The 15,708-nt window shown below is 39.0% G+C and overlaps 2 protein-coding genes across 9 annotated transcripts in view; both read left to right on the top strand.

The window, feature by feature from the left end:
- TRIM2 (tripartite motif containing 2) overlaps nucleotides 1-13,822 on the top strand; it is a 79,233-nt gene extending 65,411 nt beyond the window's left edge. For 7 of the 8 annotated variants that reach the window (XM_054562395.1, XM_054562391.1, XM_054562372.1 and 4 more), the window contains 4 exons: nucleotides 1,355-1,523; nucleotides 2,610-2,680; nucleotides 7,318-7,458; nucleotides 9,366-13,822. In XM_054562395.1, the coding sequence (XP_054418370.1) occupies nucleotides 1,355-1,523; nucleotides 2,610-2,680; nucleotides 7,318-7,458; nucleotides 9,366-9,518 (534 nt within the window). In that variant the 3' untranslated portion in view covers nucleotides 9,519-13,822. Of the gene's footprint in view, nucleotides 1-1,354; nucleotides 1,524-2,609; nucleotides 2,681-7,317; nucleotides 7,459-9,365 lie in introns of those variants that run through there. The other variant, XM_054562401.1, reaches the window with a different exon arrangement.
- Nucleotides 13,823-14,442: 620 nt separating this feature from the next.
- MND1 (meiotic nuclear divisions 1) overlaps nucleotides 14,443-15,708 on the top strand; it is a 50,856-nt gene continuing 49,590 nt past the window's right edge. The window contains exon 1 of the mRNA XM_054595824.1: nucleotides 14,443-14,669. Within this exon, the coding sequence (XP_054451799.1) occupies nucleotides 14,640-14,669 (30 nt within the window). The 5' untranslated portion in view covers nucleotides 14,443-14,639. The remainder of the gene's footprint in view (nucleotides 14,670-15,708) is intronic.

The following is a 15,708-nucleotide window of genomic DNA, read 5'->3' as shown; positions in this document are numbered from 1 at the left end:
ACGACTATGTAAACATATATAAACACATTTAACACAAGTGGGCTCAGAATATACTGACTGTTCTGTATGTTGCTTTATACTATATCTGAGAGATTTCTCATAAAAACCCATGGAGATCTACTTTGTTCTGACATTGGAAGCCTGCGTGCCAAGGACGGCTGTGCCCCTTGCTGTCCCCGCATTTACCAGGCATGCCTTCTGGCTGCTCTCTCTTGGGTGCTCTTTCCCCTTCCATGTCCCTAGTGACCTGTGCCAGCAAGCTGTCCCACATGCCTCCTGAGATGGCTCATCTGAATGCTCCCAAACCTACCAAATCGAACACTCATTACCAGGCACTTTAAAATAGGCACAGTAGACATGTTTGCCTCTGCGATGAGACTGAGACACCTTGAAGTGCCACATGGTGGGTGCTTAATCAGTGTGTGTAGAATTAGTGAATAAATGGGGTAGTGAATAACTACTTCTAAGCACTCTAGAAAATGGAGCTATGAAAGTACAAGACATCGATCTAGTGGCAAACAGACATCTATGTACAGACTGCAGTCAGAAAAGTAAGATTTAAAATGCGTGTGGTGTGTGTTTGATAGAAATCTAATGCATTCCTCCCATTTTAAAATGCTGGGGAAGCTGGAACCACTTAATCATCATTTTACCCTAGAACAATGCTAGAGAAGAAAATATTTGCTCATTGCCTATTAGACACCAAGAAGTACTCTAGGCTCTGAGTAAGCACATGGTGCCAGATAAAACAGGCATGACTCCTGCCTGTGTGGAACTTAATTCTAGTAAAGGTCAATAGCTGATGCCTGGCAATTTCAATTGGAATTATGACATAAAATAATGACAGCGATAGCTCCACTTTTACAATGTCTTAATACGTGCTATATTCTGTACTAAGCCCTTTACCTACATTGTTAAACTTTAATACGTATTCCAAACACACCATTGGAAGCTATTGACGTCATTTTTTGACACTTTTAATATATGAGGAATCTGAAGCTTAAAGAAATGACCTGCCCTCGTGCTGTACCAGGTGGTCCAAAGCAAGCAACAGAGGTCAGACTCCCTGCTCCCCACCCAGCGGTCTTTGCTGTGCCACACTGCCTCTTTAGGAGGGCACTGTGACCCCAGTTAAGGGGGCGAGTCCTTTAAAAATACGAATTTCATAGAAATATCAATAGCAGATACTAGATGGGACAAAAACAGTTTTCCAAGAGAGATCATTGTGACCTGAGTCACTATGTACCCCTGTTTGAACATTTGAACACTGAAAGTAAATGTTCACTAAGGAAAATGGCTGTCTTTCTGTTCTGTGTTGCGTTTTAAACTTCTCTGCTGTATTTGTCTCTAACAGACAAAAATCGGATCAGGAAAGCTGATGGGGCCCAAAGGAGTTTCTGTGGACCGCAACGGGCACATCATTGTGGTGGACAACAAGGCGTGCTGCGTGTTTATCTTCCAGCCAAACGGGAAAATAGTCACCAGGTTTGGTAGCCGCGGCAATGGGGACAGGCAGTTTGCAGGTACACTCGATGGTAATATGTAAAGCCCCTTTTTATGCCTCTTCTGCTCACATTTGCATGATGGTGGAGCATGTTGAAGACGCCCCACCCCCAGTATGTTTGCCGGCTTTGGGAAAGATACTGGGGGTGAAATCTAAGCAAAAAGCATGGTTAGGTGCTTCTCAATGACTTCCCCTGCAGTCAGTTCAACTGCCATCCATGTGTAGCTTTTATTGGGGGCACTTCACAACTCAGAAGTCTAATCTTCTAATAATAATGGTAAATAAAATTCAAATTTTAAAATAAAATATTTTAAAATAAGAATGTTTGAGGAGCAATGGAGTAATTCCTGTTTCCACCTAGCTGGAGCTTTATTTAAAGAGCCTCTGAATGAGAATTTTTCACCTTTCTAGGTGATCATAGGAGAGCAGGCGTTCAGAGCATTTGCTGAGTATAGGAAAGGCAGCCTCTTACTTCTCTCTTTGCTGTGCCACTTTGCAGTCACAAGCTTACTTAGTATTTCACATCTGCGAGAAGCTGAAAACACTAAATTTCCTTCTTAAAAGGATGTTTTTGCCATTTAACCTTAATTTGCATAATCTTTCTTTGTGCTTTGTCTGCAGTTCTACCACATTCTGAATGTCACCAAAAATTGTAGAGGGTGGGTCTTCTGCTCTGCTTTTCAAAAAATCTTCTCTATCGGGGCCTTTTTTTCTCAATGCTGAGAGTTACCATGTCTTTCCTCGGTGGGACCTGGGGAGGCTAAAACAACTAACACGTGCTCGGGCAAGTTGGCAGATGTGACATTCAGATGGTGGCTTCGAGAATGGATTCTGATGCTTATTGCTCGTCCCTCTTCGTTAGGGTTGCTGGGACTCTTAGTTTGATCTGGAAGAAGTCAGAGTAGGCAGTCGCACAAGTTTAGAGTGACAGACATTCCATGTTCCCTGGAGCCAGAAGTCTGGCTGAATGATCTTTCAAGTACTGAGGCTCACCTTATTTGTTCTTTCTTCAATAACTAAGTGCTGTATTAAGTTTTGTAACTGCTTTGTTGCAATTATTTTTGTTGTTATGACCATCTCATTTTTTTCCCCATCTTTATTGCAGGTCCCCATTTTGCGGCTGTAAATAGCAATAATGAAATTATTGTTACAGACTTCCATAATCATTCTGTCAAGGTACTAAAAACACATCAATTGTTGTTAATTTAATTGCTTTTATTGTCAAATCAGCCTGGGAGAAAATAACATAATAGTCACATGCACAGAGAGGACCTTAAGGAGTTAACCTAAAAAGGGCAGATTCTATTTCTCCTTAAAGATGCAGGTTTTAATTTAGACATGTACACTCTGGAGAGGCAGGAAATTAAACAAAATATGGTGGCAATAAGTTTCTTAATTTGAAACGGTGTAAATGGAGACGACTTGAAAATTAAATTTGAAAAAGCAATTGCTTGAACGTGGAGAGGCAGAACTTTCCGAAACTTAATATTTTGTGGCTATTCAATAATAAAAACGAGATCACTTTTTTCAATTTCCTGCATCATAAGGCCTTTCAAAGAAAATTAGATATTAGAGCCCTGCTACAACAAAAGATTTGGGGAGGAAAATAGCCATCACATGCATTCATATAGCATATCTCATACTTCTTAGGTTGCTTTCACACAGTTAGTGTTCCTAAGAAACAATGCCCACCCCACCCTGCCCCAAATAGTAGTACATGTTTCTTACTAGGTAAAGGGGGAAGAAAGAATTGATCTTTGTTCTGAACAAATCAGGAAATTAAGTGGTTCAAAATAAATTTCTCATTTATGGAATGTTACTAAGCTTTAAGAAAATGTTTAGCAACATTCAAGACCAAGCTTCTCAAGGCGGGATGCATGTTGCGTTGACGGTACGCCAGGTGGTCATGGGCAGTGTACTGGCAGATGTTTTTAAGAGTCATGTGCGTCCTTTAAGGGTTGCCTTCTGATTATATCAATTGAGAATGGTTTGTACTTATCAAAGTGATATAAAATTTTCCTTGTAAGTAACCTTATTTAAATATTTTAAAGTTAGGAATTTAAAGGAAGAGCAATAAGGAAACAGCATAGGTGGTGTGCCAGTGACTAAGGTTTGCACTTAGAGACAACCATCAAGCAACCAACATTAAAAATGATTAGTCAGTGTTGGTAACTGGAACAGCAAGGAAGGGTTTTAACACCCAAAGACACCCTCTTTTCTGTGCCCTTCCCTGCTTCATTTTCCCAGCCCATTCTAGAAGATTTCTTTAATCTGAGTAAGTAGAAAAGCCTTAAGCTTTTTTTGAGGGTTATGCCAAGTCCCTGTCTCCAGGGTAGAGCATAGCGGACTGTGACGATGGGGCCGGATGGGAAAAGAAGGTGCCCCCGTGACTGACTTCCAAGGCTGCCTCCTGCCATGTCGTCATCTCTTCGGAGTTGCTACCAAAGTGGTGGAACTCCACCCCCACTGTCCCTCCCTCCCTCCCTGCCAGTAGGCTGCGTATTCTCACCTCCTTGGGACGCGTCTTGAACCAGGGACGAGAGCAGTGGGAAAAGCCAATGGCAGAGGAGGAAGGAAACCGGCAACAAAGAAGCAGCAGGGACTGGGCTTGTGTCCCTCCTCCTGGGTGGCTCTAACGACCCTGTGCAATGAGCATAACTATCAAAGGATGACACAGGCTGTTATCACGTGCTACCCTTCACTCAATTTATAGAGGAATCATTCATTGAATTATATAAGGGTCCTTCACCAGAAAAAAATGCATATACATCCTAACAGCGCAAAGGCCAGCAAACGCCTGGCCACAGAGGCTCTTCCCTGTCGCCCACCAGAAGGCAGTGATGTTAATCAAACTGCTCTTTCCCGCTAAGCACAACTGCGGCCCCAGAGCCTTTCCTGTCCCTGGGCTCCAGGCAGCCTCTTGAATCCCCTGGCATTAGGGTGTGGGACACCTCCTGTGTATCAGGCCTGCTGACACTGTAGAACGAAATAGGACATGTGTAAGCAGCCAAAACACAAGACAGAGAGCAGTAAATAATTTCTTACAAATAGGTACATATAAAGTTCTTTAAGTATCCAGAAGAAAAGAAAAGGTTTCTAAGACCATCAGGGAAAACTAACAAGTGGAATGGTATTGGAGGTGAGGAGAATTTGGAACTTAGAAAAGGATTATCATCAATGTTATAAAAACATGCCATAAACACTTACTCTAAAAAGCAAAGCTATAAAAAACAACTTCAGGTCATACTTATGCCACTTAATATGTTTTCATATGATTAATTTATAAGCAATTAAATAACATATTAGATGGGGGAACATAGAAAATATGAGAAATTTTAATTATTGATTCTGAAAACTCCATGTTTTCAATACAGTAGAGGAAGACTATTTTAGTTAAACTCAATTTTCCTCTTACTTAAAATGTCTCTTTTTTGTTTGTTTTGTCTTCTCTTTGATAGCCATTATCATATAGCTTTTATAGATAGAGTTTTTTGTCTATTTGTTTGTTTTCCATATAACACAGAGCAGTTAGCAATAGTTCTGGATTCAAGTCACTTCTCTTGATAAATATAAAAACTATACCTATAGGTCAGGGCTAATAAGTCGTCTGGCTAATTCTTTAGCTACCTTCATTATGTATTTTCTTTTTGTGGCAAAACAAGTAAAACTAAACTTGGCACTCTCTATCATTCTGAAATGAAGCAGAAGCACCCAGGCATTGGGACTATGCCAAGGAAAACATACTGACTCATAGAGATAAACACAAACAAGCCAACAAAAAGATTATTTGCAGGACTTCAGGGAAGGATCAGAAAATGATAAATTGGATCCTCACCTGCATACAGACACTCCTATTGTTCTTTAAAACTAGAATGTTTTATGTGAAAGGAGATAAAAAGAGCCAGGAGAGATTTTTGAAACATGGCATCTTAGTATTGGGTTGGCCAAAAAGTTTGTTTAGTTTTTTCTGTGCAACGCTGTTAGTGCTTAGTTGTTTTGAACTTCATTTGAAACAATTTTGTTGGACTCTATTGTGACAGCTGTCATATCAGCATGCATCTAAAAAATATTATCAAAATTGGTGAATTTTTGTGCAGCCATTTTAATACTGAAGATGGAAGAAAATATGCGACATTTTCAGTGTATTATACTTTATTATTTCAAGGAAGGGAAAAACATAACTGAAACACACACAAAAAAACACTTGTGCAGTACATGGAGAAAGTGCTGTGACTGATGGAACATGTCAAAACTGGTTTGCGAAGCTTCTTGGTACTATTGACATTTTGGTCCGATACTTGTTTGCTGTGGGGCTGTCTCATAAATTGGAAGATGTTTAGCAGCACCTCTGGCCTCAACCCCTTAGAAGCCAATAGAGGGAGATAGCCAACATACTCAAAATATCCAAATCAATAAAATCACTGGTGAAAATGAAAAATGTGTCTTTTATTTTATGGAAAAAAATGTAACAGTCTTTTTGGCCAACCCATAAAAGCCGGTTCTTGTCTTTGTCCTTTACAAAGAACCAAAAGGGTAACTTGCTTACTTGGCAAGTAAGTAATTCAGGAAGTGGTCATGACTCTTTTTCTTTATCTTAAAGTTAGTTTAGCCTTTTAGAGATGGACGTGTCTTACCTCCCCAATAATAGGTAACTGAAAAAAAAAGTCATTTTCCTCCTTCCTGACAACAGAAATGGCAATAGGAGAATTGCTGAGAGGGCCTGAGAGATCATCCTCAAATCCGATCTGCGCTCATAAGAGTGACCCCGCTCGGTTTCACATCCGAGGGACGCTTCCTCTCTTGCTGCCTTGCGTGTAATACTTTCAGATTGCTTATGAGTATTTCCATACGTGGAGGCTGCCTAATAATGAAAGCTTAAAATAATATCCTGGAGACATTTCAAAACCATCGAGTATCCTCTGAGTCATCAAGATAAAATTATGCTTACTATAATCTTATCATTAAACACATTAATTCTCTCAAAATCAGTAATCTGTATTTGATACATACACAGTAATATTTTAGTAATAATAGTAATAAGAACATTTAATTAACTGTAACAACCCACTGCTTGCCCATATCAGAGAATTTGCGTAAGAGTTCTATTTACCTCCCTATTCTGTCAGCCTCCCTTCTCTCAGTAGATATAAACTATTTTAACGAAAATGTATCTGAAAAAAAAAAACCTTTTTTTATTCCTCACCCACTGCCATTTCTCTCTCTCCCTCCCTCCCTGTCTCTCTCTCTCTTTCTCTCTCTCTCTCTCTCACATACACACACACACACAATCAATTGCCCCTGTTATAATTGTGAAGCCCTGCCTACTCTTTCTTGTTGTATGGACTTTGTAAAATGGCAGTAAGTTCTGAGCATCTGGCCTAACAAAAATCTCCTATTTTCTGATCCAACTTTGAATCATCATCCATCCTATTAGAAATACAATGCTTCTTCTTGAAATTTAGGTGTTTTTAAAGGCAAGAAGAATAATATTGTTGAAAATTATAGATCTACTTTCTCATACTACATTATATTTGTATGCATTTTATCATTTATAATGGGAGTATTTTTCATATAAGTATTTAATAACCAGATACAAGCTAGGAAAAAGAATTGATTTAACAAATAATAAATCAGATTTATACAGTAAATTGGGAAACCACAAGTGATATGGGGTTTATTTTGTAGATTTTTTTTAAAAGAATGTCTTCAAGCATAGGTCTTGTTATAACTAGAAATACGGGTATTTTTAAATTGGTAATGTTGGCTTAGCTATTTTCATTTAAGATAAAATAATTTAAAAATATTTTCTACAGGTGTTTAATCAGGAAGGAGAATTCATGTTGAAGTTTGGCTCAAACGGAGAAGGAAATGGGCAGTTCAACGCCCCGACGGGGGTAGCGGTGGACTCAAACGGGAACATCATTGTGGCCGACTGGGGAAACAGCAGGATCCAGGTGCGCTGCGGCGCTCATTGACCTATGCAGAGTGGGTGGGGTCGCTTACAAGTGGAGAATTAGCTCTCCCCGCATCTTCATGTTTTTCGTTCTTCTTATGGTTATATCATGAGACCATAAAGAATCTCACAAGAAGTGCCAAACTGTGGAAGGTGGAGTAGAAAAGATTCCGGGGGTTGGGGATGTCGGGCAGTGGTGAGGGGCCTAATACCCAGTGACAGATGTTTGACTTTGGGTGGTAGGCACACATGTAATTACAGACCATCGATCATGGAGATGTGCACTTGAAACCTGTATGACCCTATTAACCAGTGTCACCCCAATAAATTTAAAAAACATTTTTTTAAAGTCAACATATTACCAAATGCCTCTAAATCAGGCATTTTTAACATGGATCCTAGAGACCTCCAAAGGGTTTGTGGATAAAATTCATGAACAGAAATATTACATTATTGTTTTTTACTAACTAAAATTCATTGAACAGAAATATTATATTATTGTTTTTACTAACTTCTAATTAAAAATTATCAATTACTTTAATTATGAAATAGGCAATAATCACAATAGTTTTTGTAATATCTATAACTCTGTCACAAAGAGAAATCATATTATAGTTGCAGACATCTCAAATTACCATTTATACTCATTACTACTTCAAAATTAGAGGTCTTATTAGACCCATCACTATTTCTTATTGGTTAATGTTGGTTCAAAAAGCACACATATTACTATAATAAAAATTTTGTATAGTCTTTGACAGACTGCCAAAGGGGGACCATGATATGGAAAAATTTTTTTAAATTATTTCTGAATTGAGAAGAAAGCTGTTAAATCCTCAAACTGAAAAGACTATTATTTCCTACCATTTCTCTGTGTAGGCACCTCTATAGATCTAAACATGCATTTACTGATGGGGCTACTCATCCTTGCCGATGGGGTCCCGTGCCATGCACCTGAAAACCCAGAGTGCACTGGCTAAATCTAGCAGCATTCAGAGGCCTCTGTGAGGACAGTGATTATCAGCAATTTGAATCTGATATAGGTATCGACTACTCAGAAGGAGGCTTGACACTATAAATGTAATATGAAATGCTTTTATTTCTGAAACATATTTGTCTTGCTTAACTATCCCAATGGACATCTCTCTTTGAAAGAGGCATTCTCTGTCTGATGGGAAGCCAGAGCCAGACAGGGAACCAAGTTCACAAAGCAGTTCTCTGCAGGACCACAGATGCTGAGCTGTGTTGTGACCCTCATAGCTCTGGCCTAGTTACACTGCCTTTCGGAACACCCAATGGGCCAAAAAAAGTGGTCAGAAGAAACCAGTCTGAGTCTTCCGAAGGAGAAGAGTTCCTGATGCTTTTATTTCATTACACAATAGCAGAAGCTTACATACCACCTCACATCCAGCTGTACATGCTGAGCCATTGACATCTTATAATGTACTCTTTCTTGAAAAGGGGAAAAAAAAAATCTCTATTTCTTACTGCATATTGTGACTCAGGACCATTCCTTGTGATCTAGTGGCTGATTTTTCTCACTTGTGACTGAGGATAAAAGAGGGATATGAGGCTAGAGGGAAAAAAGTGACGTCTTAGAGTGAGAAATAAGGGTCATTCATTTTTCAAGCTCCATCCAGGGCATTCTCCTCAAATGTGACGGCTTTAAGAATATAAGTATAATCTGGTGGCCAATAGCATGTTCTTTATCAGCGACTCTTGGAAAGGGAGAGGAGAAAGAGCAAAGTAGCTGGAGGGAGGGATTGGATATACGATAGTGATCTAAAGCAAACCTAGGGGATTATGCACATGCTTTCATTTTAAAAACATTGACATCAAGAGTTTTCTAACTCCTATGTCATCGTATTCCTTTAACTTTTCCTATAACACTCTGCATATTTTTGACAGGTTTTTGATGGAAGTGGATCATTTTTGTCCTACATTAACACATCCGCTGACCCACTCTACGGCCCCCAAGGCCTGGCCCTGACTTCAGACGGCCACGTTGTGGTTGCAGACTCTGGGAACCACTGTTTCAAGGTCTATCGGTACTTGCAGTAACGGTGGGCAGTCGGACCACCCTTTACAAAGGTCTTGCACTATAAACTGGAATGGATTTCTCGGCGCGGGACCAGATTATACTAGACTTTCCATGCTAGAAGGAATCATCACTGAACTTTCCAAGGTTATTTCTGAATGTAACGATTTCCTTAAAAATTGCATATCTGATTTCTGTAATTGACCTTTAGGGTTAAAACAAACAAAACAAACAAACAGAGAGAGATCTCTTCTACTGAATCTATAAAAACTGCAAAGTTTTACACCCATGAACTACAGCTTATAGGACAGGGATTTATGTAGTTAAACTAATTTTGCAAATCAAACAAGCATTAAAAGAGAACCTAGAAGATTTAAAGGTATTTGTTCATCTGGTGAATGGTAGCCTTTGTGCAGAGCTTCCAAAAACAAAACAAAACAAAAACAGAATCTATTGTAGTTATATACTTTAACCTCGGTCACGAGACCTGAGGGATCTTCTAACCTCACTTTTACATTAGGTATCACTCTTGTGACATTTTTTTTGGTTATCAGTAACAACACATAAATTACTTTAGGAAAACAAATAAGACTCTCTTACAAAATCCTCCCATCTGTGATTAGCAGGCCTCTGAGTTTAGCACTTAAAAATAAATGCAAATTTTCCATCCTTCCTGGGCTAGATCAAAGATCCTTTTTTGTGTGTTCTTTCCACCTTCTCTCTCCTGCTCACGTTGTAACAAAAAACAATGTACATTTTCAGGGAAACCTGAAATTCCTAATGCTTTGAAAAGCATACTACGATCGTAATGGTACCTGTTGGTAAACAGAGCCCAACTCCAGGTCAATGCACTGGAATGTAATCAAGAAAAAGTTAGTCATGTTTTTTGTGCCATGTTCTCACATGTGTCTCTCCTCATCCACTTCATGAAAGCGAAAGGTTTACCTCCTGCAAAATGTCAGCACATGTAATCGGACACCAGTATCCTAGGACAGAGAGCCATAAGAAGCCCTTTGGAGGACGGATGGTGTCAACCAAAGGCATGTGGTTGCGTAATGGTTTCCCCTTAGAAAGCAAGTGTTACCAAAGTTGTGAAAGCATTACAGGTAAGGGCATGTTATGGTTATTTATCGTCGTCTAATGAATAGTAGAGGCATTAAAGGACTATGTATACATGAGTAGGGTAAGGTAGAATGTATCATATATATCTCTATATATAGCTGAATCTTCGGTGTATTGAAATAGGCAGCACTCTGAAAGACAGGAGCATTGTCCAGCCTTTCTTCAGCACATTCCTTTACGGGGCAGCTTCAAGCCGCCCCAGTAGAACAAGCCCTAAAGCAGATTTCATTTTTGCCATTTTCTGGGAATGATGGTATTGACTGACTTTGCATCAGAAAATGGCCTTCTGGTCTTTCAAAACAAAACAAACTAACAAAAAAAAACAACCAAACCAAACAGGTCAAAAAAGAAAAGTTGAACTTGAGTTGCATTTAAACTAAGTATAAATGCATTTTGAGAAATGTTAAGAATAATTTAGTCTATCATTAATCCATCATTGATACTGTAAAATAAGATGTGGTTTATTTTCACTGTTTAATTTTCTACTCAGTTCTACCAAATAGGATGTCATGTTTGGCATTTTCAGTAATGACTTTGGGGTCTTTTTCACTAAAAGCACCTTAGAACTGTACTATAAGAAAACATTTCCCATATGTATAATTATATGAATGTGACCTTTATTGCTTGTTAATTTATAATTCAGTCACTCTCTTCTATAGGAATTTTTTAAATTTAGAAAAAAAATCTAGTTACTTCCAGTTGTCTATCAAATTTATGCCCAAATCAAACTCTGAAAAGTATTTTTCAGAAATCTAAACATTTAGATTTAGTACTTTTTTTAGTTAGGTAGAGTCTTCAAAATATTTAAGATTGTCTGTGATAAAGTTATAAAATTCAATAACATTTTTAGAATGTTAAGAAACTGTTTCCTAGCATTAGTGAAATAAGCCTTTGAATATAAACCTTCATATGTAACAAGTGCCTGCCAGGCGCCAGGAGCTGTTCTAGGCACTGGGGACAGAGCGATGGAGGAAACAAAGTTCCCGCCCCTTTGGAGCTTACCCTCTAGGGAGGGACTTTCATTTTGCCCTTTATTAATATTCTGCATAAAAGATAAGCTAGACTTTTGATACCTCCTAGGCTATTTAAAAGAAAACTTTTTAAATTGGTTAAATTAATTTTAGTTTATTTTCACAAGTAAAAAGTCTTCCTATTTAGATTCTGTCACAGGCTATTGATCTTAAGACTAGTTGACCTAAAGGGGTTTTTTTTTGCACATTTAAATTATATGTGTAAACTTAGAAATTAACTAGCCATCATACCGTATCACGCTGAATATCTCAATTAGTAGATGAAAGACAAAGCTAAGTTTTTTACATGTTGTAATTGGCACAAACTGGAATGAAAGAATAGATGCTTTGATTCAGACCTGTTTCTCTGTTACTAAAACACATGCTATGGGCACTCCAGGAAACACTATATTTTCCCCCCAAATATGTAATCATATATGTTAAAATATAAATAACATTTCATATTTGGATACATATGTGCATTTACTGTATTTCTTGGTAAGCATATTTTAGGGGGAAAAGTGCTGCTAAAATACAAATAGACCAGATTTAAGTGAAATTTTGTCGCATTCTATGGAAAATGGTTTCTGGTAAACTGAGAAGGATATTAAAGTAAGTGAGTTTTTTTCCAGACTACCATTATTGCTTGATTTCTCTTTGTCAAGTGTACAGAACCTGTCATACACTCATGATAAGTAGCACTGAAAAATTACCCATTCAAATTTCCCCTGGGCACTAGGGTAAAACATTACCAGTTAGAGTAAAGGTCAATGACATTGTGTTCTCTCCCAATACAGACCTCCCCTGCTGGACATGGGGTGGTAAAGAGTCATCTGACCATTCAGAAACACATGAATAAAAAGCCTTTATGACTGTTTGCCATTTTGTAATGGTACTTAGTATCTTGATCAAACCTTTGTCTCCAGTAACTAAACAAGTCCCCAAGTTCCTTATTTTTATTTATTCTTTGACTATATTTGAGGCAAATAAATACTACAGGTCCATAAAACTAGAAACACTTGCTTCTACTACTGAATATACAGGGTATGTCCTAACATGGAGTTAACTGGAATAGCAGTACGCTTGCAAGTGACTATGGATCATTAACGTTAAAGGGTTCACATGAATGCTTTGGTAATACCTACTAAGTTAATTGGAGGGAATGCCAAATAAATATCAGGTCATCTCCAGATTGCTTCAAATGGGAAAAATCTTTTTGTACATTTGGACTCTATAGTGTCCTCTCTATTCACCAGCTTCTGAAAAGGGAGGAGTATTTTTAGTTTCGTAATTTTTAAAAAGACATTTCCAGGTAGGACAAAATTAAAACTATTTGCTGCAAACATTATCTAATTTTGCTTAAAACCGAAAGTTGTAATACTGTTGCATTCTGTAAACGTTGCAGGGTTTTAAATTTTACAATTATTTTAATATTTTTGATAACTAGGAATCTAGTATTGCCATAAAGGAACTAAGTGCCCATTAAAGATTTGTTTGGTATAAATAAATAATTTTTGTTTGTTTTAAATGACAGTAAGCTACAGATCATGGTGTTAATCTTAAACTTTCTGAAGATGAATTGTGTGGCAGTGATTGTGAGGTTTGTTTGTGGAGGACGTATGAAAGCTATTAATATTCTAAAACCGATTAATAAATTGGCTATGTTTTTCCAATGAATGTACAGCACTTTCATTAACTTTTGAAAGCAGCACAGCCTTAAATTCGCTTTTGCTTTATGACATGGAATGTTCTGTCATCAACAAGAGTGTATTCTTGTCATAGAATTCTTTATATCATTCTCAGTTCTGTAGCCTTTCAATCCTATGTATGAGTATAAAGGTTTTTTGCTTCCTTTTTTTTCTTTTTGAATTTTGTACATTCCATCTTTATAGGTCTGTTTCATACATTTTATGTATAGAACACTAATCCTTGTGCTCGGACATTGATACTGATTGATATATTCTCATTTGTTCTTTTATGAATCAAAATGCTGATTGCCTATTTAAAGAAAAAAATAAACGCTGTGCATCGAAGTGTTTGTATGTTCGTAGCTACATACGTACCACAGTATTTTGGATGCTTTAGTCTACAATAAAACTTTAATTCTGTCTTGAAACATAGGAGAAACAAGATTCAAGTGTATTATCTTTACCATGCACAAAAAATCTCAAATCATTATAATAAAGCTTGTTTTCTCCGTTTCCGGGGTCAATGTTTCTTTAATATACTCTCTTTCCCAGTGGAAGGATGAAGGAATGTTCTAGAATTTGTAGAAGCTAGCAATAACTCAAAACTTTTATACTAATGAGGTCCCGCCACACCCCGCCAGCCTCTCGGCGGGGCCGCCAGGGGTCGCTGCGCACCTTCGGGGCGAAGGTCGGTCTTTTTCCTACCACCTCCTTTTCGTTGCCCCGCCCCTAGGGCGGGGTTGGCGCCAAAATTAAACCCCTCCGCGCCCCGCCCCTCGTCCCCGCGCGCAGGCCACCGGAAGACGCGCCGCCTGCGCCATGGTAAGGTCTGAGACTATGCTCCCGGGTCCCCTTCTTCCCCAGTCTCCGGGCTGCAGGGATCCTGGCCCTGGCGGGCTTCGGGGGCTGGCGCTCGGCCCATGGGCCTCACACGGAGGGGCCGCTAGTGCGACACCCTGGCCACCCCGAACTTTCCGAGAGCAGCGGGACGCCCCTGAGCGCGTGCTCACCCACCTGCCTCCACCGCCCGTCCCGAAGGCTGAACTGCAGCGCTGAGACCCCTGCCCCCTGTGCGCCCCTGGGCCGCGGCAGGGAGCCAAGGGAACGCCAGCCCTTTCGCCCCCAGCCCCTGTCTCCCGGCAAGTTAGATTAAACACGCGAAGCGTTCGGGAGCGTGACCCGAGAATCACACAAAACTGCGATCTGTCCGAGAGACCACGAGTCACTTCCAAGCCTGAGCCCCTGCAAGAAAGTGCATCCCCTTATGAAGAACTAGGAAAGAAAGGTGTCAGCGAGACAGAGGTTAGGACACCTTTGGTCCCAAATGACTCTATTGGTTTTTGACAATCGAGTAGTCTTTTGCGTCGCTACGTGTAGAACATGTTTCTGAATGGCTCAGAGTTTCAAAAGTACCCCGGTGAATCTTCACTTTATACCAGTTAGATGATTTTGGCTGCTGGTCGGTAGAGAGTTTGTCATTTGATTAGGGCAGGGCCACACTTGGGCGTCCTGGAGCCCTGTGATGGGATAAGAGCTGGTAAGGATCCAAATCGTCTCTGAAGTTAATGCCTTTGTGGTCATCAAATCATTTTCATAAACTTTCAGAATTTCATGCTGTTTTTTCTGCTTCTGTTGGCAGAAAATCAGCATCTAATTCAATGGATTTTAATATCTTAATTTAGTTAAGCGTCCGTTATTTTGCCGAGTTAAGGGTACACATGGATGTAGGTTCTTCGGTGTTTATTTGAAGATACTTGTCCAGATGTAATTAGAACTGATAACGGTTTCTTTGTGGTTAAACTACCACCCCAGCCACCTGGGCATGAAATTATGTAAGAAGCCAAACAAGACCACCCTTAAATCTGTTACCAGTGGTATGTGATACCATATTTCTCTTAGAGAGTTCCTGGCCGAATGGAACTGACTCCTGATAACTATGCAGCACAGGGGCATTAACTTTGTTCTTTTACCTAATCTCTACTCATAAATCACCTTCTAATACCTAATGGTTTATTGTGCCGTTAACTATTCAGATTCTTACCTCCGATAATGGAGAAACATGAAACAAATTAGAAAACGTTTTATAGCTACACACTTCCTATTTTTATTAATGATTAAGAAATAAGTTTAGTGTTCTGTTGACCGGAGATAACGTTTGTTCTCTTTCCTGATTGTGAATTAATAGCTGTTTTGATTTGGTTGGGCTTGCTGAGTAAACAGCTATTATAAGTCCAGGCATGTTTTTGGAAGTGGAAGTGGAGAAATACGATGTGGTCTGCCACTTCTGAGTGCTGCAGATATCATCTACTTTTAATTTTGCAAAATGTTATTGTAATTGATTGAACAGGGCTGACTTTAGGAATTCTGCAACTCCCAATAGGAAAAGGTTCTTT

The sequence above is a fragment of the Pteronotus mesoamericanus genome, unplaced genomic scaffold, assembly GCF_021234165.1.
Source record: "Pteronotus mesoamericanus isolate MK-2021 breed Mesoamerican mustached bat unplaced genomic scaffold, CSHL_Meso_final contig_163, whole genome shotgun sequence".
Lineage (NCBI taxonomy): Eukaryota > Metazoa > Chordata > Mammalia > Chiroptera > Mormoopidae > Pteronotus > Pteronotus mesoamericanus.
The sequence above is the reverse complement of the archived record's forward strand: the minus strand, read 5'-3'. Positions and strand labels throughout refer to the sequence as shown.